This window comes from Phyllostomus hastatus, unplaced genomic scaffold, assembly GCF_019186645.2.
Source record: "Phyllostomus hastatus isolate PE091 unplaced genomic scaffold, TTU_PhHast_1.1 phas_contig_38, whole genome shotgun sequence".
Classification (NCBI taxonomy): Eukaryota; Metazoa; Chordata; class Mammalia; order Chiroptera; family Phyllostomidae; genus Phyllostomus; species Phyllostomus hastatus.
The window spans coordinates 20,334,526-20,358,462 of record NW_025333869.1 but is presented as its reverse complement, the minus strand read 5'-3'; the positions used below and the strand labels follow the sequence as shown (position 1 = coordinate 20,358,462).

Sequence of the window (23,937 nt, the reverse complement as noted above, 5' to 3'; positions counted from 1 at the left end):
CTCCTGAGATTTTATAATGCTTGACACATAGTGAGCATTTATTTACTCCTCTTTCTTTACCTTAAGAGTTAAGGTTAAGCAGGAAGAAGCTGTAAAATGCTTCTTTCATAATAATATGAAAGCATAATGGGAAACACGTTCCCTCTTTTCAGCTACTGACTCAAGCAGCTTTCTGAGAATGGACCTTTCTCCGGGGCTCACCCTCCTTTCCAAGATCAGACTCAACTCCTGTCTTTTAGAACCACGGGAAAACAGTCTGGCAAGAGCCCCTGTTGTACCAGCTGATTTAAATTGAAATGTTTTCCCCAGATAAATGTGTGCTAAATAATACACCAGCTCTCCAGCCAAAGGGAAGTGACAGGAGCTCTGTAAATAAAGGCACTTAGTTGCTGGTAAAGAGCTGTAAAGTGGTTCTCAGCTGCTGTTTGCTGACCAGCAAGAATCGGCTTCACCTGTTTTATATAATTGTCACTGCAGTCCTGCCTACTGTATATTAAAACTGCATCTCATAGACCCAACTGTCACATCGGATATACCATCAGCATGGGGTATGCCACCTCACTCTATAATTGTTTTTGACAACCAACCATCACATCTCAGATCATTTTAGAAAATGTGTGGTCCAGAATCCCTAGGCTGGGTCAGTTCTGACACCATGTGGACTAGAATAATGACACCAAAAGGGAATGTGAAAGGGAAGACAGTAAGTTTTGTTAGTCTAGGAGACCAAGTAACATACAGCGTCAAGCATCTGAACACAAATCCCAATGAGGACTCTACCTTTGCAATGTTAAGACACATTTTTCATGTTACATTGTATCATGGTAGAAAAACTTTCCATAAGGATGCATGAATAAGCTGGTCCAAGAGCACACACATCTGTCCTGGGTCCACATTTCTGTCCTGCTAAACAGATCATAATTTAGCTCTCAGAACAGAATGAACTATGGGGTTTCACAAGGACTACAGAATAAATAGTGAGTACAATTGATGGGCAGGAATCTATGTAGTTATCACTTAGAGTAACATGAAATCCATTTTGTACTTTGTAATTCCAACCCAGTTGAAGCATGCCAAATACCCAGGTGAAGGGTAATGAAAGAATCTGAGTGCAGTGAGCACTCCAGTTGGTCAAAAGGGTCTCAGGAAGGAAGAGTGTCAGAGGAACTCAGCTCATCCACCCAATGACGCACAGGCTGGGACAAACTGGAGGAGCGGGCTTCACAGGGAGCAGCCAAAGGTGAACTTACAGAGCTCACCCATTGGTGATGAAGTCACTTCCCATGTTGATGACCACTGCCAAGCCACTGCCTTTTGGAAGGTCAGAATGTCACCAGAGAAGAGTGTTAGAAACCAAGGACAAGAGAAGAGCAGACACAGCAAGAAAAGGAGGGAAATATGGTCTTGGTGGGCCTACAGCTCCCACAGACTCTCACTGAGAGCAGAGCAGACTGCTTGCCGCTTACTGGTGGGCACACGCTCCATTTTACTGCCAACCAAGAATCTATAAAAATCACCACAGAGCACATCCTCTGCCTTGTTTTTGCCCGTGTATGTGCACCTGTACAAAAGAAGGAGCTCCCTCTCTCTTTTTCTGTGGGAAAAACAAACTCTCTCCCCCTTCCTTCCTTATCTCCCACTAAAATCTATTTTTCTCACTTCTGTGCTAAAAACAGTAAAGAAGGCTTTTGAGCTTTGGGTGGGTATCTGAGAAGCTGAGGGGGTATTTTTACCAGTTTCACCATCAGAGAGGATCTAAGAGCCTGTGATAAGGTTGACAAGGGCTCCCATGTTGGAACACCCATGTTAAACATATATGCAGCTGAACTTGAACAATGCGGGGGTTAGGGATGCTGACCTCCCATGCAGTTGAAAATCCACATATAACTTTTTCTAATCCTCACCAAAGAATATGTTTAATGATTTTTAGAGGAGTGGGGAGAGAGAGAGATCAATGTGAGAGGGAAACATTGATTGCCTCCTGTATGCACTGTGACTGGGGATCAAACCTGTGACCTAGGTACGTGCCCTGTCTGGGAATTGAACCCACAACCTTTTGGTGCATGAGATGATGCTCCAATCAACTGAGCCACCCACCAAAGCCACATATAACTTTTGACTCCCCCAAAACTTAACTATTAATAGCCCCGTATTGACTAGAAGCCTTACTCGTAACATGAACAGTCAATTAAAACATATTATGCATGTTATGTATATTATATACTGTATTCTTAAAATAAAATGAGCTAGAGAAAAGAATATGTTATTAAGAAAATCATAAGGAAAATACATTTATAGTACTGTACATAGTTATTTTTAAAAATTCATATATAAGTGAACCCATGCAGTTCAAACCTCTGCTGTTCAAGGGTCAACTATGTAACTAAATTATACATTAAGATTTTGATTTATGGACCTCTAAAATCACAAGTTTTGAATTGGATGGAAATAGGCATGCTGGGAAAGAGGGTGTTTTCCTGTCCCTCTTGCTCAATCTCACCTCAACCCACAGGGAGAACTTCTCTTCCACTTCTTCCCACCCTCCTTGCTGGTTCCTGCCAGGAGAAGAGGTGGGTCTCAACAGGTTGGTCAACTTGTTCACTGTACCTGGTTTTGTTAGTGTGAAGATAGATTTATTGTACTTCAAAGCCGTGCACACCTGAGGAGCTTGTTAGAATTCAGCTTCCGACCCAGAAGGTCTGGGTGGGCATGAGATTCTGCACTTCTAACTAGGTCCTGGTGATGCCCATTCTGGAATGGGAAGACCCACATTAAAGAACAAGCACTTATGCCCTGGCTGGCGTAGCTCAGTGGATTGAGCGTGGGCTGGGAACCAAAGTGTCCCAGGTTCGACTCCCAGCCAGGGTACATGCCTGGGTTGCAGGCCATAACCCCCAGCAACCGCACATTGATGTTTCTCTCTCTCTCTCTCTCTCTATCTCTATCTCTATCTCTATCTCTATCTCTCTCCCTTCCCTCTCTAAAAATAAATAAATAGAATCTTTAAAAAAAAAAAAAAAAAAAGAACAAGCACTTAAAGGCAGAACTAAATTCTAGCTTGCCTCTTCTACCTTCTAGAAGACCAGTATACTGTCTCCTTACATCCTTTGACACCTCTGCTCTCTGCCTCTCAGTATGCAACTGGAGAACTAAGAGCTGTCTCTTAGAGCTTTGACATGTTTCTCTGCCCGTGGGTACAGGTGAGAAAGTGGATACCAATATTTCAATATGCAGGAGAGACAGAGGATGATGGAGTGGAAAGGTCAAAACTGGGCCTCTGGCTGTATCTAGCAGGGTTATGTTAAGAATAGAAGCCTTTCTATTCCAAGTATGAAGAAGCTGATGCAACCATTGGAAAGGCTGCAGGAGCAAGTCCAATAGGCCCCTGTTAGCCATTTCACTTGCAACACCAAATGGAAGGTTCTCCTGAGCTTCACCCTAAGATACTATGAATCTCAGACCCCCAAAGAAGCCTACACCCCTTCTCTCAATCCCCAGCACCAAAAGCACTAGTTCTTAGGCTTCCTTGAGACCTGCTTTGAACCTCACATCTGCTCAGGATCTAGCTGCAGCTGCCACTTTTTCTCTTCCAGTTTCCAGATTTCTCCCAGGGCCCCTCTCATTGGCAGACCCCAGCCCAGAACCATGCAAGGAAAAGGATTCTGGGGACTATTGTTCCCACCTTTGGAGCAATGTTGAGCAGATGTTAAAAGGAGATGATGATACCAAGTTGACAAAAGATAACATGGCACACAGGTCTAGACTGCAGGAAGCCAAGCTTTATCCCACCAATATGATGGTGTTTTGTCCCAGAAGCTATAGTTCTCATGGGTGTGCTCCCTCTACCTTTGGTCCTGGAATGCCACCCATCCCAAAGGCCAGAGATGACAACAATCCTACAGTTAGTACATGCCTACATAGAGATGTGTTTAGGGGGAAAATGCCTTACATCTAATACTGCTAATGCCCTGACTAGTGAGGTTGTTTGTCAAGAGGGTTTTGCCATGCTGTCTCTCCAATGTTGGGAACCGCCCTGCCTGGTTTCAAAAGCTGTAACCCCTGCAAGGCTAAGGCTGAGAAAGTGACTTTCAGACCAGAAGCCACTAAGGAGACAAAGCTTATCTCCCTGGCAGGAGTGCCGCTTCTGCTCCTTTTACTTCATCCATAACTGGCTCCCAATGCTTGGTCAGTTAGCCAATGACGGGTAAGATTTCCCATGGGGGGGGCAACCTAAGACAGGCACGATCATGTGGGAGGCCCCCAAGGAAGGACTTGGGGGGCTACAGCAAAAGGGGGTGGTGGACCCTCTCCCCTTGGCTTTGACAAAGCCTGAGTCCTCATTCTGTCTGCAAGAAGTCTCCTAATCTCTTGCCTGCCTTACTTCCCCTGCCTGACTTAAGCCTGAAACAATGACAGAGGGTGGTGCAACCCTGTGCTGGAAGGGCGGGTTCCCCAGCAATCAGGCCTAAGGAAGAATATGTAAAATCCTGTGAAACCTGCTTTGTTTAGAATGCTCTCAATTAAGTGATAAGGGTCCAAGCAAGAAGTGAGTTTTTTCCTCAAAGTTTTATAGCTCTTTAGCTATCTGACCCTGACTCAAAATAGGCCCTCAGAGTCCCCTGTTATCTATTGTTTGATCCTTACTGCCTAACAATGATTAATGAGCTTTACCTGTATTCCTGTGCAAAATGAACCTAATAAAAGCCCATTGAGGAAAAGGCTCTTGGCCCTTCTCCTTTGAGAGATCGGCCACCTTTCCTCCCCAAGCAGATCACATCTTGGTAGACTTATTCTCATCCGTGGCAGGCGGGGGGGTGGGGGGGGCATGCAGGTGGAGTCCCCACACACACTCTGAGACTCCTAGATGTCATCTTTACATGTAGCTATCTGCCCAAAATCCTGGAGAAAATAACAGGAAAGACTGCGGCAAAGCAGAGATGGCAGATATGTGTCATTTAGGGCTGCTGTGCCTCCTATAGAGAATGGGTGGGCTGATGAGCACCACCTCTTGCTAAATGACTTTTAGTGCCCATCTGGTCCCCACTCTCCAGGGGTCACCATCCCTTGGCCAGCATATAATAATTTAAGCTTAAAACACCCATGCAGCTATAACAATAGCCAGGCTTACAACAGGTCAATGGCAAAGATATATTTTGGGGAGAAACACTGGGAATTGTTCAGCCAGCATCTTTTCAGTGCTCTGACATTTAGCTGGTGATCCTGGTCATAAAGCCACTGTTTGAAAAAGGCTGAGGGGGTGGTGATGGAAAGGCTGGTTTACTGACTGGGAAGGCAGCCTATTCTGAGTGTGTGTCTTCAAGCCTGCACCTTGGGATGGTGAGAAGAGGCAGCAGGTGCCCCTTTGAACACCATCGCAATGACCACAAGTTCCACTGCCAGGCAGGCTGATGCGAGCCCCTTTGAATTACTGAGTGAAGGATATCCCTCTTGCCAGCCCCTGTCCCCTGTAGGCACAGGAGAGGAGTATTACAGGCTGTCCTTACCTTGGGAATTGGCCTGCAAGACCCCGATGCTGTCATCAAACTGCATAGATTTGATGTTGAGTGACGCCAAGATGCATTCCTTGTCCTGCAGCGAAGTATCATCAATATTATTCTGATTGGCTGACAGGATAACGCACATGTCACAGAGGTTGATGTTGACGGCCCTTAAATCAGCCCGACTTAATGGCGTACCCTTCGGCAGAGAGGAAAGAAAAAAAAAGGAGACACAAAAGTGAGACTGAGAAACCAGAGGGAAAGAGGAAAAAAATAAAAACAAATTAAAGATTGTGCTGGAGCTTTGGGAAATTATTTAACAAGTATCTTTTTTATGCCTTGACATTAAGCTGGCCTAACTACATTCAAGGGAATAGGAGCTGTGTGCTAATCTAAAGGGTAGTCAGTGCTGATGGCAGCATTTTAGGCTTGCTCTCAATACTCAATCAAGCTATTACTAACAAACGAGGGAGAGGAATAATGCCAGAGTTCTACATCTTCTTCCTGCCTGGAAATTGTCTTGATTTAAGTAACTGTCCTGTGGCAACCTCTGGCTTTCAGAATGTAACAAGGGAGTGGGTTTCAAATGCCTGTTTATTTAATGGCAGGTCACTTCTGTCTCAAGCAAAAGACAGGAGCTTCAAGTAGAATTTCCAATGCAGCTAAGTGGAAAAAGCAGTGAGCATGGTGTGATGAGGTGGGGCTGAAACACTGCTCCACTTGGAGGATGTGGGAGGGAGTAGAATTAATGTGCATCTTGCAAAGGGGAGATGGAAAGGAATTAAGCTTCAGGTCATATAATTTTACTGCATATTTTCAGTAAGAAAAAAAAATAAGGAAATCACCTAATTGTCCAACAACATAGGAGTGCTTAAACATACCATGGGACATATATACAATGGGAGTCTACGCAGCCGGTAAAGGGACTGAAACAGCTCTCTGTGCAAGTGTTGCCTTGGAAAACTCTCTAAAATAAAACTATATATTTATGAGTGTATTTATGAATGTACGTACACTCAGAGAGGAAGTTCAGAAAAAATTCACACTAAACTCATAACAGTAATCACCTCAGGAGAAGAGAATAAGATTGGAGGTAAAGTAAAAAGTTTGTTTTGACTTCACATACTTCTGTATTATTTGAATATTTTGTAACCAGAATGTGTTTGTATGCTACTGGTGTAATTAAAAGTAAATAAGCCAGTAAACAGATTTTTAAAATCTTAAAACAACAAAATAGTGGGGGAAAAATACAGATCTAGGAGGTAATGACAAAGAAACCAGGAAGGCATACACAGGTGAAGTGTGAGGGTTAGTCCTAGAAGTGAGGAGCATGTATGCCACATGCTCTGTGTCCTCAGGAGGCATCATGGCAGAACTCATCAGGCTATCCCATGGCCAAGCTCCCTAGGGACATCCCTTGGAGTTCGCATCCAGCCCTCTGCCTCCTTGGTCCTCCAGCCGGAATCCAGCTTCTGCTTTGCCTGCATGGAGACTCTAGTAGCCTTCACCTCTGTGTGAAGTCACCCCTTACTGACTGTAGGAAGAAGGTTTGCCTACTGTCTTATATCTGTGGATACCTTTTTGTGGTTCTCCTTCCTGGAAAAGGGTCTTTGAGAAGGTTTGACTTGTTGCAGAGGTCAAGGCCATCAACCTTCTTTTATGACTCAGTGGCAGTCATGACTCTATTCTCAGCCACCAGAATATTGCCACAAAGTGGAATGAAGGAGGACGAGGCATTTAGTACTGTAGGGCTAAGAAGCTACTCATTCCAGACTTTGAAGCATTATCTTTTGAGAGAAAGAGAAGAATCCCCTCTCTTCCTAGGATCTCTTGGCACAAAATAAGTTTGACCAACTTCCTGAATCATTGCACAGTGCATAAGCCTCAATTGCCCACATCCATATTCTTTTAATTTTCATCTTGTAGGGACTCCAGCAGTAATTGTGATATAAGACAATCCTTGCACAGTTGTATCCACGTGATTTCAAAACTCAAGAAATATAAATGGCATACATAGAAACAACTGTGTTTCTCAGAGCTCACCCTATCTGTGAGGCACTGTTTAAACAATGAAATACGTGAAGGCAGAGAAGGCCCATTTTGTACAAATAAGTTGTACATGAGTATGCTAAATTTTGGAGTGTTTGAAAGGGACCTGCAAATACAAAAGCTCATTCATATAAATGCAGGCATGTGAGTGGATATGCACAAGGGTATGCAGAAGGAAACACACACATATACCAAACATCACACATACACACAGACTCATGTAACCCAGCAAAATAATAAGCTCCTCACAAAATACTTTTAGACCCCAGTCCGTGTACTCCTAGGGGACTATGTGCAAGATCACATGCAGGAAGATGATCATGGGAAAACAAGATCAAACAGAAGATGTCTGAAATTAGCAAGGCATATATGTGTTTAAATCTTCAGTGTGTATGACTATTTGATTTTTTGCAGGTGCCTATTGTTAATTACATGAGTTTATTAAGTCAGTGAGTTTTGGGCCTAGAAACCAAGAGATGTCTATCTACATTTTTCTCAAGTCTTTAAAAAATTTATTGAATACCTATTGTACCAGGCGTACATAAGGATAAATGGTAGCTACTAATATATATTACTTGTAGCTACAGTCTTATGTGTTGTTAGTGAATTATATTACTTCACTACTTTGTCCACTTCTGAGGTTCTGAAAGCTGATAATAGAAATAGTGAACTTCAGCTCCATAAGTGGGGAAAAACCCAGCCCTCTAGAAATGTAGCTTCAAATTCATGTTCCTCAGTCTTAATGATGTGAACTTCCAAGAAAAATATATACAGAATGAGTGATATTTGCCTGGATTCGTGACATAGAGAATTGTATCAAATATTGACATGTACAATATAATTTTTGAACATTTATGGCAAATATATTGATCAATAATTAGGATGTAGTTAGATGACTCACAGATCATACATCCCATGTCCTCACACTACATTGTACAGTAGTGTAAGGACTACTTCCTTTTAGATTTGGGTAGCAGTATTTTGTAATGAATAATATCATAGGCACGCACATTGCAGGTCCATACACAAACCCACACAAACACTGCTGGGCTTCTAAATGAATGAGAGGCAAAGGCTGACCAGCAGAAGGGGTTGGCCTTCTGTACAGCAAAAGTAAACAAAGAGCTCTATTAGATACATATAGTTCAAAACAGAATGTGGTTCAATCAAGGTTTCCCCAAGCATTAATAATGTCATAAATAAAATGAAATCAATAGTCCCATAAGGGAATTCTGCTCTAAGCACCATAACATCCACAGCACTGGATTTGGATAGGCAAGAGAGTGTTCAGACATCGATGTGGTTAATACATTTGATACCAGCTAAACTCACATCTGATGAGCAACTGAATGAAGCTGTAGATTCTTCTAATAAAGTCCCCAGGGTTTAGATATTCCTAGATGGAGCACAGAGGAAGGGCTGAGTCCTCAGGTCCACAACCAGATAAAGAAGTGGAGGCATGATCAAAGCTACAACTATTACATCCATCTGGGATTTTCTTTTGTGAATGAAAGGATGGGGAAAAAAACCATCAATAATGTGACCATGGACTTACAGGCAATATGGACACTTTGGGGAAGTTATGAAGAGTCTCCCATTCCCGCTTGAGGTACTCAATGGAGCCCACAAACACGATGTGCTTGAGCTCATGGTAATGAAAGTTGCTGGCACGGAGTGGCATCACCAGGTTCCGGAGGCCAATCAGGGCTGAGCTGACATCGCCAAAGATGCAGACCACTACGTGGCCACTCAGGACGGTCATGGCTGCTTCACTTCGTGTCTGCAACAGGAAGAAGTGCATGAGCATTTGAGAGATGACCTCATAGGGCTGTGTTTAGAACTAAAAAAATCATGAGTGTGAAGGACTGAGTAAACATTTATTGAGTGCTTACTATGTGCTATTATATGCTATTATATTTATTTCCAACAGTGTGATATATAGTTACAATTTCAGCACCATATTTTCAGACCATAAAACACACTTAGGTTTTAGAGGAGGAAAATAGGCAAAAAAATTTTGAAGCAAAAAAAATGTGGTAAAATATTTATAATGTAAATAACATAATATTTCACCAAATTTAAATGTAAACAGAACTCAATAGCAGCATTAACAGCCATTATTCCTCCCAAATTGGGGATGAGGGGGGTGTATCTTATATTCCGAAAAATAGGGTATGTGTATATACTCATATATTATACTGGTGTAAGAAATATATTGAAACATATATACATACATATCACTACATTTTTTGATAGAAAATTTTTAAAAGATATGCCATACATGCATATGAACAGGATTTCTTTCATAATAATTTTCAGGGGTAAAATCAGAGGGAACGGCAATATTTATGTTATTTGGAAAGGGAAGACTTAGTTTCCATTAAATTATTGATAAAATGAACTGTGTTTTCTGCCTCTATTGCTGAGATGAGGATAGATTGATCAGATTCTATGTTGGTCTCAGCTCAAGAAATTTGAGTTTTGAGTTCTAGATTTATCTGTGAGATGATAAGTAAGTCATTGCATCAATAGGTAGACCATGATATCCTATGCCAGGCATTGGCAAACCATGGTCCTCAGACCATAGTTTGCATGACCATGGCTGGTGAGCTAAGATTGATTTATACATTCTAAAATTGTTGAAAAAAAAAAGAAGAGTATTTCATGATATGTGAAAATTATATGATATTCAAATTCCAGTAAAATTATATTGTAATAGCCAACTTATTCATTTAGGTATTGCCTATGATTGTTTTTACCTTATAATGGCAGAGCTAATTAGCTGTGACATAGATAGTATGCCCAACAAAACCTAAATAATGTATTATATGACCCTTTACAGAAAGTGTGCTGACCCCTGTCCACTGCTGCCTTGGGGTCTCCAGGAGCATGCCTAGAGTGGCTCACCTGCACAAGTTACCAAAGAGAGGTTTCAAAAAAATCATGAAAAAGATCTAGGGTAAGATCAGTAAGAGCAATAACAGCCCATGTCTTTCCGCACCTCTAGGCCTATATCTACAAAGGAGACAAATGAAAGAATCAAATCACCCCATTTAGAGGTGGACACCAGCTTCCCAGGAAATGCAAATGTTAGCCACTGCTGGTTGTTTTGCTCACTGAGTTGGTGAAGAGAACAACACAAGAAGGCCAGCTGTGGGCCTTTGTCTACTTCTCCTTCTGGTCCAATACCTCCCCTCTTGCCTTCCTTCCTCCCTGTCCACGCACTGAATGCCTGGATAGCCCTGTGCAGCTTACAATGCTTTTGGAGAGGCATATTAATGTCCACTGCACATATCAAACTCTGCTCCATTTAATCCCTAGAATTGACCCATGTATTGATTGTTTAAATGCCAATATTGCCATTTACAACAATGCCAGGGTTGTTACAGTAACCCCCAAAGAGAGGAAGAAGCTACCTTTTACTCCCTGAGCATTAGAATAAAACAAGGGCTGTCACCATTATTGGTTTCCTTCTGAAAGAGCAGAGAAACACCAAAGACACAGGCTGTAAGAAATGTTTTATAAACTGAGACCAAGGGGGACCAAGTGGGGAGTCACAACCCATATCAGCATTTCGTGGAGCAGTAGACCTGGAGTTAGTTATCTTGGCTGCATGAAGTGTGTGTGCCTGGGTACCACCAACAGAGGGTCAACTAGTCTGTAATGTGGCTCCTAATTATTTTGAATTGGCCAGATCACCTGGCAGCTAGCTCCCATCAATGAGCCTGAGGAATCCAAACTGGGTCCAGAGGAGAGGCAAGGAATCAAGAATAGGGTGGAGGGCAAGGCACCAGTTAGCTGTGGCAGAGGTACAGATGCTGACCCTAGAAGCTTAGATATGGGGACCAAGACACCAATCCTCAGATCAGCCACCACAAATCACCTAGAGAACCTTGTAAAGATTTCAGTTCCTGGACCTCAGCCCTAGAGAATCTGATTCTGCCAGGTGTAAGACCCACTAGAGAAACTACTCACATGTGCATCCTATGTCTCCTACACATGCTCCAAGGCCTACCCCGAGCTGGGCCTTAATGGCCTCAGACCCTTTGGAGCACAACCTGTTTGTCTCCAATAAGGCTTCCTGGCCACTTAGATGCATGCCAGTCTTCTCCCCTAGATGTGACTATTACTTTGTGCCACTGAACATGAAGCTTTAAATGTATTGTTTCATGGTTGTTGTATATTTTCTCTTTAATTAGATGATCATTTCCTCAACATTGAGGCCATCACATACTGTCTAACCCCTACAGCAGTTAGTGTCCTACACCAAAGCAGTTAGGGTACGCACACTACAGAGCATCTTTTGAGCATGCTCATCTCTGCTCCAATGTGACTTTACAGAAGGCCTCTTGGACCACATTGTCTAAATGGCATCTCTCTGGCCCTGGCTGGTGTGGCTCAGTTGGCTGGAGCATTGTCCTGTGCATCAAAAGGTTCCAAATTTGATTCCTGGTAAGGGCACATACCTAGGCTGTTGGTTTAATTCCTGGTTAGGACACATATAGGGGACAACCGATCCATGTTTCTCTTCACATCAATGTTTCTCTCTCTCCCTGTCTGTCCCCTCCTCTCCCCTCCCCTCCCCTCCCTTTCTCTCTCTTCCTCTCTCTCTCCAAGATGAATAGATTTTTCCTTGGATGAGGATTAGATAAATAAATAGCATCCCCCTGTTTCTTTCTAGCCCATGACCTTGCTTTATTTTCTCCATAGCACTTTATCAATGACTGATATGTTATGTATTCATTTGTCCACCTGGAGGTCTTCTCTTAGCCCCCACTAGAAGACACACTCTATGGGAGCAGAGGTCAGAGGCTCTACTCCAACAACAGCAGCCATGCCTAGCACATAAAAGATTGTTATAAATATTTTGTTAAATGATGTTTTTCGGATGGGAAAAGTAGTAACTCATCTCCCTAAACTCTTTCATGCTAGTAGGGAACTCTGACTACATGTCTGTTATTTATTAAAACCCTGGATCCCCAGGAGACTGAAGATGGTGGCAAGGTAGAAGGAAGCATATTCCACTTTCCCCTACTCATGGGAGAAAACCTAGCTGATCTACGGAAGAACAGAGCAAACAGCCAACAGTACCCTAGCATATATGAAGATAGGAGACCAAAACCCTGGATCCCAGATATGGCACTCAGCCTTCAACTTGCCACAGGTGGGTAATGTGAGGCTGAGTTTTGATCACCAGAGCAAAAATCTAGTGAGCACAACATCAGGATGTAAATGCATAAGTATCTTTGTGGTTAGAACCATTTGTACACTGGGTAAGTTGGACAACAGCTGTTTCCTGAGAATTCTGACTGTCTGTGCTTTTGTCTACAACATTCACACCTCTGAGACAGTCTCCAACACAATACTGTGACACAATGCTATAGTGGCTTGTAATACTTGATTACAATTACACTGACATAACACACCCATTCAGATAAAATACAGGAAAAACAGTTCTTTTTTAGGGAGGGTAGCCATGACATCAGAAATTATCAGATTTTCCTGGCTCACATAAGGGAGCAGGCCACAGCAATCTGGGGATTAGAGGCACAAGGGAGAAAGAACCCTTCCATTTGACCTTTCTGATTATTAATCCATCTTCTATGGATTAGCAAAACAATAAGCTGTGGGAAGGCTGATGTAGGCATTAAAACCTAAGGCTGTTAATAAGGCAAGCCTAAAGAGTGGAATGGATTGTTATCTATGCTGACATGCCTGAGACAAACTAGGGAAGCCCACAACTACTACAGAGATGAGCCAACCAAGAAAGAGGGCTAGGAATTCCCACCTTCCTGGGATGACCCACGGTTCACCGTTGTTATCATTAGCACTTTGCCTGTCTACACTTTGTTCTAAGAAGAATCACAAATATGCAAAACCATTATCTAGACAAATACAAGATAATATTATAAACATAATAATATAGGCAGTGTTCAGATTTCTTCATGACATTTACCAGTAATAATTATAATAGGTAACTTTATTCAGTCATAAGTTGGATTTTAATTTTCACCACAACTCTATGAGTTAGGGTCATTCTCATCTCATTTTCTTACAGATAAGAGAGCTGAAGTGCAAGGTCAAGTGCATTGCTCAAGGCTGTGCAGCTACTAAATGGCACAGGCAGACCCTGGCCCCAGAGCCACATCCACAGACGTTAAGGCACATATGGCCTCTCGTGATGCCTTTCACACAGCATGTGACCCTGCGGTAATGCACCAACGAATATTCAGAGGTGGAAAATTCTACTCTTGGTTCATGTTCTGATGAGAGTTCTAGTTACTTCAATATGTGTTCTGAATTTTAACAAAAGTAATTAGGACCTGGGACTATATTATCCTACTATCCGGTTAGGAAAACCACATTCCTAGCAAATGTACTTTGGGAGCAGAGCAGATGGCATCAATTCTGCAGTCTGTCACTCACCAGGATGACTTTCTCTATTTCCTTGGGTGCACACCAGTGAAACATCCCAGTAGAGTCGTATTTCTTCACGTTGGAGTCCATGTTGTCAATCTGATCATTGCCAGGAATTAACAAGGGGTCATGCCTGGGGAGAAAATGACAGGAAAACCTAAGTGGAAAATGTGATAAATGATAAATGAAAAGTGCCCCCTGAGTTACATCTCGAAAGAGATCAAACGCACAGAGGAACTAGTTGTTACTGAAGGCCATTCTTGTGTTTGAAAGACAACTGACCCAAACCATCACCACTTGGAAGTACAGGTGACCTTTGTCAGGTAATAATCCTGCCATTCTCTCCTATTCCCCTTTTTCTAAACTGGCCTTCATGTTGTTTTGTGGCTTTGATCTCCCTTTTTATGAAGAGCTCACTCTTTCTCCCCCTCTCACTTTCCAGCTATGCAATCTCTCAGGACCCCCTCCCGCCCACCTCCACCCCCCACACGGTTATTATTAGCATTGGCAATGAAGAGGAAGGAATAGGGATAGAGTTTCATGCTGACTGACTGGCATGAGGATGGAAAGCCAATTACTCGCTCTTTCTGACTACAACTTCTGACGTGATTTTCTTCGCAGTAAAAGCTTTAACAGGCTGCACTTTAAATATTTTAGCAATTTGCCCAATCAGATTTTGCTGTTCCCGGCTGAAGCCCTTTAAAGATTCAGCAGCATGTCACTTCAGAGCAGATTGACTACCAAATGCCCACATCTGGAATACATGATTTCAATACTAAGCAACCACCTCTCTCCTTGCCTTGACAACTGCATTTGCATGAACAGTCCAATGATGCTGCTCCCCACCCCACCTTCACCTCCAAATGCAGCTTTCCTTGCAGGACAGCCTCAAGCTCAGACGCATCTTAATAAACTTATCTTGAATTCTTAAGGCCGCATTCACCCTCTGGAAGGAAGATGCATTCACCCTCTGAAAAGGAAGATGCTTATAACTGGTCCTCCCCTCCTATGGAATGGCAGAGCCTCACCAACACCCTTAAGCATTACAATACAATCAAGTCTAACAAGCTCACAGCACAAGAAATACATCCTCTCATCTTGGGCGACATCCATGTCCAGATTCTATCTCCAATAGTGATTACATACCTCAGTTTTGAGGTAGGTCATTTGGATTTCTACAACAATGACCACATATAACTAGAACAAGATCCCAGGTATAGCTAGCTATCCATGACATGTAGCAATTTTTCCTGAATAATACTGTCCATAAACCTATTTATATTTTCAAGATTGAAAATATAAGTAGTTTTAAATTCCAAATATTTATTGTAGAGTGATTTTACTTTTTAATAATTCTACTTCGAGCATCAAAGGTGACCTTTAATTAGTTTTTTTGTGTTTCTCCCTCTGAAATTGTTCTAGTACTTCTCACCTATATGTTCATAACACAGAGAGAGAGGCAGTAGTCCCTCCCACAAGGTCCACAAACCTAGAAGAAGCTTTCAGGGTATCGGCCATGCATCCCAATAAGCTTCCCAACCCACTTTAGATGGGAAAACTCTATATTTACTTATTTCTGAGAATTTGCTTTCAAGCTATGACAAATAGTGAATACCATGTGAGGCAATCCTAAAAAGCTATCTCCAACAAACATGCTAGATTATGATAGGAACTGTCACATCAGGTCTTATAGGAGAATACCACCCCCCACCCCCACCCCCCCCGCCGGAATAGCATCTCAGTAGCTGGATTGTTGGGAAATCTTGTGGTGTTCTAAAGTACCAGGCTATATGTCACATAGTAAATTCATTCAAAAATGATAAAATAAAAACACAGTAGCTGATAAAACTAGTCACAGATTAGGGCAATAGCAAAGTTTGGATTTTTTGTCCTTGAAGAATGGGTAATAGTTTTATAGGTCTCCATCTACCCTCTGGGATAAGTTGATGAATTAGGACCACCATAGAGAAGAAGCTTGAGAAAATGAACAGAATGAGCCCTTCCCAGCCTAACAGAACATATTTTAGTTGCAAGAGGATCTTAATAAAGTTGACCAAAAGATAAAGAGCTGTGTTTATTGGTTGGAGAAGGAGGATTATCTCAAGAAGGTCTGAGGCCTGCCCCCAGCACATTCAGGAACTAAAAGATACCCAGGACAATGTTTGTGTAACATCAGCAAACAAGCAAATGATATAGCAAGCTGACTAAAATCTTTTTTAGACAATGTGTCTTCACTAAGAGGACATACATTTTGGTTCCTTCTCTTTCTGGGAAGAAATCATTCCTTGGTAACACGGCCTCCAACCCTCATCTTAGAAAAGTAAATTTTAGAAAAAAACAAGCCCGATGATCAATTATTCCTCAAGAGAGGGAAAAAGACAGCCTCATTAACTGGAGTGAGGGTTTGGGGACACCAGGTATAATTTGACACTAGGGCTGCAAGCCATAATTGGTGCTGGAGCATCCTGAAACCTCTGGGGGGGGTGGTCTCAGCAGTAGGCCAGGCTGCACCATCTATTCCCCACAAGTCGTTCAGCCTGGCCTAGCTCATTTCAGTATAAACATCCAGGATTTTCCTCAAAGGGTCTGATCTGAGAATCACCAAAAATCTCCCAGAACAAAGGTATTTTCTTTTTCGACCAGCCATGTTATCTGGAATTTGAACTTCGGTTTCTTGAATCAGCAAAGCAGCCAATAAACATAAGTCCCCTATTCTGAGCCAGGAACAGAAGATAGTGTAATGAGCAAGAAATAGTCCCTCATCAAAGACAGGGTCAAAATACAGCAGAGAGAGAAAATGTCAATCAATATTTGTGACACACTGTGTTAAGTGTTACAGCAAAGTAATGTACAGGGTGGTATGAGAACACTAAGAACAAAGCTGTTAATTGCCTGGCATTTGAGTAAGATTAAGGAAGGCCTCACAGAGAAGGTAATGTTTGATCTAGGCCCTGAAAGGTAGAAAGGACTCTCAGCATGTTTTCATTGTTAATCTATTAGCAGCCATTAGGCCTATCTCAAAGAACTGAGGCCCAAACAAAAAGAGCCAGAGAATGGCACCTAAAACCATGGTGGCAGGTGTCAGCTACAGTACTACCTAACCTGGGGTACAGAAGACTCAGGCCAGACACACTACCTGTTCTCACATGTGCAATGGCAGTCAAGTGGGAGATGGATTCAACTGACTACGACTGACTGAGAGCAGACCAGGAGCAATGCATGATACTGAGGTAAAATAAACATCGTTTCAAAAATAAAACAAAACAAAAAAATGCTATAAAAAGTTGAAGTTTTTTAAAAAATGAAGAGATGTTTACCAAGGCAGTGAATTTCTCATCATTTGACATTTCAGAGGAGCTGGAGATACAAAGGGTGTTTTATTATAGATGTTGGGTAAACCTAGGAGACCTTTAAGATTTGAAGCAGTGTGCTCTTATTAGGGAAACAGGTCTCTAGAAGAATTTGAGAAATATCGAACCACTGTTGGGCATCAAAAAGCCAAAGGGCTGAGCAAGTGAAGAAAAGCTATTGGAGCAAGCATAGACAGTAAGAAGCATAAGAGACTGATAACTTTTAGAGTTGCATTAGGGCTACAACTGTTCCTCATTCACTGAAGTCCACTGTCTGGGAGGAAACTGGGAATGTTATTCATTCCAGCAGCACAGCAAGCTGAAACTTTGGTCCAAACAGGATAAAGTTTTTTACCACGTCTTTCCTGTAGTGATTACAAGTGCCTTCAATCAGCTTATGTGGTGGAGAGATCTGTGACATCTGTGAAGAGGGAAGAGTCAGCTGTCCACAGGAACTTGTATATCTAAATTGAGTTTGGGGGCATTGATAGCAAGAGAAGCAAGTCTCAGCATTTGCCGCTGAGCACAACCAACATCGCTGTGGTCAGGACCAGGAGAAGAATTGGGTAGTTTGTTGCACATGGGAAAGAGGACCAACAGAAGCCTACCTGAATGACTTCCACAGGCTCTCAGACAATTCCTCAAAGACCCTTAGTTGGAACCCAAGACCAGTAATAGATATTGCTTGTCACATCTTAATTATGTATGTATTTTCTCAACTCACAAGGTAATCCCAACTTCCCTAAAATGCACCAGAATTAATTCATGACTCATTTGTTACTTACTACTTAGCCAATGAATATGCCTTATGTTAGGGTAAGAGAAATTCTATGAGGAGAGGTATATCTGCTGCTGTATAGTTGTTAAGGGCTAAATTGTGTCCCCCACAAAATCTGTATGTTAGAGTCCTAATCCCTAGTACAGCAAAATGTGACTGTATTTTGAGATGGGTTCTTTAAGAAGGTAATTACATGAAAATGAGGTTATCAGAGTGAGCCCTAATTCAACATAACTGGTGTGCTTATAAGGAGAAGAAATTTGGATGCAGACACCTATAAGAGGAAACTAATGTGAAGACACAGGAATAAGACAGCCACCTACAAGCTGAGGACAGAGGCCTGGTACAGGTCCTTTTGCCATGGCCTGAAGGAACCAATACTGCCAACATGATCTAGGACTTCCAGATTCCAGAACTGTCAGAAAATAAGTTTCTGTTGTGGTACCCAGTCTGTGATACTTTATTAGGGCAGCCCCACAAAACCAATACAATAATCCAGCTTAAAGAAAAACAGGTATTGTATCAGTTATGAGTCCACTGACAACCCTGGTAACACTTCCTGCACCTTAGTCTCCTCTGTTCAGTTAAGGGAGCGGAGCATCCTACCATCAGTTTACAAATGGAAATATACTGGAAATACACAATATCTTAGTCTAAGAGCTTGAGCCAATGTCCCTCTCCTCCCCAGCATAACCCACTATCCCCAACATACATACATAATTAGATCTACCCTACCTGAGTGGAAACTTCTCTGTGGTCTTTAACTTACACCTGCATTTGAGGATCAGTACCTCTGACAGCCCAACCCAACCAAAAGAGGATGCCTGGACTCTTGCCAGTTAATTTGTTCAGTGGAACCAAAAGTCTGTCTCCAAAGAGAGTGCTTTGGGGGTGGAGACTGTGGAGGACAGGAAAACACCTATTTCTGTAGTGACAATATAGCACAGTGGCTCCAGAGCCAAAATGTCTGTCTTTAGGTCTTGGCTCATCTACTATTGCTACAATGTGTTTTGTCTCAGTTTCTTCATCTGTAAAATGGGATTGCTAATCATTGTCAAGACTTACTAGATTCAACTTGAGGATTCTACAAGTCAAGTCCTGTCACGCATGTTTGGATGCATGGGACACAGTGGAGAAGTGTCATGGTGAAGGTGGCATAGCCAGTGAGCAGAGAGGCAAGGCTTTGGACAGAGAGGTCTTCCTGACTGAAAGCCAGTGCTGCCTGACCCCCAGCCTGCCCCCTCCCACTTGCAGGAGGCAGCTGGATCTTGTTCACTCTCCTTTGCAGTGCCCCAAGCCACTGTGCCCTAAGCTGCAAAGACCAGCATCATGAGAATTTATGATAGGCACCACTTGTGTGAATAACCAATGGAGAATGACCCCATAAGCCCCTGTCAGGACAACGTGCTCAGGAGAGCCTCAGTCATCAGTTGGGGCTTGGTGAGCTTCTGCATGTTGGAATATCTGAAGGCTCCCTTTAGGAATACCCACATTTTTATAACAAACAAGGAGCCCCAGTGAGTTAAATTTTTCATATCTATACTTCTTGAATCTTAGCTGATACCTCCAAAGTCCACTGCTAGAAATTAAGTATGTGTGACTTCAAATAAAGAATAAGAGATTATTGTTCTGAGGGTTTGCAGCGCAAGGAATGCCACTTGCCATCAATTAATCTCAGGAAGTGAACTAAATGCCCTGCTACAGCAGAAACACAAAAAGCTTGCCTTGAAGACAACAGCCTAAAGCAAAACCACAAATCCCTTTTTTAGCAAACCTGCTGTGAGGAAGCTGTTATTATATTTTAAAGAGCACAGTTCCCCTTGCAGGAAAAGAAAACAAAACCCGGTTTTTCCTGTGGCAGTAGGTTCAACACTCGAGTTCAGAAAATTTTACATCAAGTACAAGTAACCCAAACAAAAAAAAAGTTATGAAAGAAAAAAATTAACAAAATTGTTTTAAAATTATATCCTTTCCCTCACTTGATTTTTAAGACCTCATTTCTCATCACATTAGATGCCTCTGTCATTACTGGCAGATCTGGGAAACTGTGGGCAAATTTCTCATCTCTCTGTAGGCTTTTCATCCAGTGGCAAATACTAATTTTATTGAGTAGGTATCATGTCAGGCACTCCAGCAGCTATCAGGACATTTCTGAGGCCTCAAAGTTTGCTTCAAATGTTCTGCCTGAAGCTTCCCTCCTAGTTGTTTCCCTTCCTTCCAGGAGCTCCTACAAAAGTGAGAAATCCTCTTTCAGAGGTAATATGTGCATCTCTGTCTTACCTATTAGCTGGTGAGCTTCTTTAGGGCAGGAAACTCCTATTGCACTCTTCAGTATATTTCCAGGGTCCAGCAGAGGACATGGTAGGTGTTCAATAAATAAACAACTAACATGAGGAGCTGATCAATGATTTCTAGTCTCTGAACACTATTCAATGAGTCAGTGGAAACTCATCCAACCTTTTATGGAGATCAGAAAATGTGTCCAGGGAGAGCTCACTCACCATCGATATCTTGTGACAGTTCTTTTTGAGAATAACTAAGGCTCTTGCACTATTTTCTACTTTACAGAGTCTTTATTTGAAGTAGGGCATTGTGAACTGAAGGGATACTCTGAAATACGTCTGTAACAAGTCAGCCTGCCTGGAGTGTGCCTGGAGCCAGCAACTACAGCTGATCAGCAGGGAGGGCTCATGTCTGATGTCCAAGGGTAGTCAAGGCAGATGTTCTTAATTAAGCAACTACTGAGTACTCCAACGCCAAGTATGAACACTTCTGAGAGGAGGCCCCCATCTCATCACGCTGCTCACTGTCCTAACATGTCTAAGCAGTGGTTCTCAAAGTGCTTCCCCACCTCAGCTGCAGCAGCAGCACTGGGGAGCTGGAGAGAAATGCAGATTCTCCAGTCCTGCCCTGACCTACTGAATTAAGCTCTAGTTTAACAAGGTGCTCCAGATGATTCCAATATATGGCAAAGTTTAAGAACCAGTGCAATCAAGTTTTGCCCATATGGAGAAACTATGTGGTGAATCAATCCTACCAAAGTCAGCAACTGTTGGCAAAATACAGACTAGAAGTCTATGGTTTTACTCAGTAAGACCAGCGCTAGGGTGAAGCAAGTGAGGGCCTGGGTGCAAAATTTCAGGAGGTGCTACATATGCCTCACCCTATTCCTGATCCTCCTATTCAAAAGGCAAATGATAGGACTAGAGACCAAAGCACACCCCTGTTGCCTTCCCTGTGACTCTTCGGAACTTGAAAGGTTGTGTCAACACCTGATGGGGACTCCTAACCAGAATACCACACTAATGACTCTTGCTGACCTCTCTATCTATGAGCCAATCAGCAAATAAGTGTAAAAAAGCAAATGAAGTATTAGTTCTGGTAAAGTGCAATACTTCTTCTTTTCTACTCCCCTATCTCCACTTCTCCTCTCCCACTCCATAGAAGACAGCATGGCAGTTGGTAACTGAGTCCTTGAGTGCGACATTTATGAGTCTCAGGCCATGCAAGTAGGGTTCTGGCTGTGCTGGCCACAGGAGACTGGAGAGGGTCTCAGGTGGTCACCTCACGAGGACTCACATTGGGTTTTCAGCACCATTAAATGATGTGCCTCATTCTGGCTGCATTTTATTTCTGGGTGTATAGTATTTGCTGCTGCGTTGTAAGGGTCCTGACTTTGGGATTCTGGCTCTTCTCTTAGCTCATCCTTCAGTCATCTCTCCTGAGATATGGCTGCCCATTGTCACTGACCTCATCTCCCACCCGATGGCCATCTATGGAGTCACCTGAAAAAAACTTCAGGCCAGGCTTTTGCCACTCTGCCAAAACTAGGGTCCTTTTCCACTTCTCTGTAACTACTTACTTACATTTTCTTTTGCTGCCTAACAGGTATACAGTCAAGAACTACTGCCACCTAATATGTCATTTGTTGTTAGGCAGCCACCATTCTCAGAGGAAGAAGGAAATGTCTGCTTTTATGTTTGGGAGACATCTGGGAGAAATGACATGTTCTTCAGTCCCAGAGGAGAGTATACAAGATGCTCTGGAAGCAAGAGGACAGGATAATGACCCTCTGCTGAGCATGCTATGGCCCAAAACAAGTGTTAAGTCCACCCAAGTCTTGGTATGATGAGACCCACTATTTCTTTCTTCTCCAGTCCCACAGGGCCTGTCATTCCCTATTTGTCTGTGCATTAGGAGGTAAATGTACTTAGCTAAGCTGTCTGTGCTTTCCTTCTTTATTCTGTCCAGTGGAAGGAATTGTGAGAGCAGCCTTCTGCCCCCAACTCTGCCTGGGCTCAGGCCAGGTTGCCATCTTCTATTGCTAGGACCTTTTAAGCTGACAGTCCTAACAAAAAGACCCCGTGGAAGAGTCAAAGGAGAGAGAAGGGGACTTAACAAGCAGATGCTTTTATTTCACTTAATGATCAGTAAATGCCCAACAGGATAATCTGTTCTCCTCAAATCATGTTTCTTTTCCCATTTAGACAACAAATGTCGAATATTTTCTGTCTCATGACATGAAGCTCCGCTCACAGTGTTTATTTTTTCTGTTTTTGGTATCGTCAATTATCCATGCTAGCCCAGATGGGGGTTGTGTCTTTGGTAAATTGTCTACCTGCCATATCCTGTTGTAAATCTTCATGGCCTGTGCTTCTCAACCTTACTCCAAGTTCCCTGAGCTCCTGGAGCAATGGGTGTAACATGGACTAATGTCAAGAATGCTGTGTGTCCTTCTTCAGAAGACTGCATAGCCCCCTTCCAGTCCACTATGCACAGCAGATCCTGGGTGGCTGTCACTCAAAGGGCCTTGGCAGAGGCTGGGGTGGGCTGATCCTTCTCTTTCCACCTCTGTACTTATGTAACATGTGTCTCAGGAGACCCCAATGAAAGGCTCTAAATCCTTCCTTATTGTGCCACCAGTGGCCCTCCCAAACACCAGTTAGGCCACTGCCTCCTAAAAAACCTACGAGGGTCCCCCGCTGCCTATGACAGGAAAGGGTGCCACAGGTGGGTGCCAGACGACTGTGATAGGACCCTGTGCTTCAGCCACACCAAGTCACTTCCTATGTCCTGGACACTTTCTCTATTTCCTGCATTGGGTCGAATGGTGAAGGAGTTAATAATATGGGCTTGGGAGCTAAACCACCTGGATTCAAATCTTCATAATTAGGTAAGACTTACTGGATTTACTAGATTTTACAGCTGTGACTCAACTTCTTCATCTGTAAAGTGGGGAAAGATTGATTCCTACTCATGCAGTTGTAGTTAGGATTCAAAGTTCCTAGGCACAACACTCTTGGAATGATGCCTGACACTCAGTAAGCAATGAATAGTGTGAGTAATATTAGCAACAGAGAATTCTCCTCATCACACAAGGCTAGGTTCATTGAAACCTTCTTCTCACATAGGTTCAGCCTTCCAAACCAGAGGTGATGTCAGCCCACTCTACTCTCACAGCCCATGCTAATAGATATCCTAACTGTTCCCACTCTATTTTGCTGACTCCTACATTAATTAAACTGTAAGTGTTGTGAAGACAGACACCTCCTCTAATCTATATTACTTTATACGCTTCAGAGATCTTCTATAACACCTCCATGCCAGAGGCTTTCACGAAACATACGCTGGATGAAAATCCATCTGAGAAAGGAAGAGAAGCAGACCCCTGAAATGCACAGACTTGGTGGGTTCCACTGGAGGATACAGTGTGAGAGCCCAGGCATTGCCTTCACACCGTCTATCCACCTGAGGGACAGTCTCAGCAGCCAAGATGCATTCGAGAATAAAACAAATGGAAAGTGGCCACAGAAAGAACTGAGTATGATTGTAATCTGGGCATAAT

General features: G+C 42.8%; 1 protein-coding gene across 33 annotated transcripts in view; it reads right to left on the bottom strand.

Annotated features, from left to right (window-relative positions):
* KCNMA1 (potassium calcium-activated channel subfamily M alpha 1) overlaps nucleotides 1-23,937 on the bottom strand; it is a 739,251-nt gene that overhangs the window by 69,294 nt on the left and 646,020 nt on the right. For all 33 annotated transcript variants that reach the window (XM_045841891.1, XM_045841892.1, XM_045841893.1 and 30 more), the window contains 3 exons: nucleotides 13,974-14,097; nucleotides 9,103-9,327; nucleotides 5,505-5,697 (listed from right to left, as the gene is read on the bottom strand). In XM_045841891.1, the coding sequence (XP_045697847.1) occupies nucleotides 5,505-5,697; nucleotides 9,103-9,327; nucleotides 13,974-14,097 (542 nt within the window). The remainder of the gene's footprint in view (nucleotides 1-5,504; nucleotides 5,698-9,102; nucleotides 9,328-13,973; nucleotides 14,098-23,937) is intronic.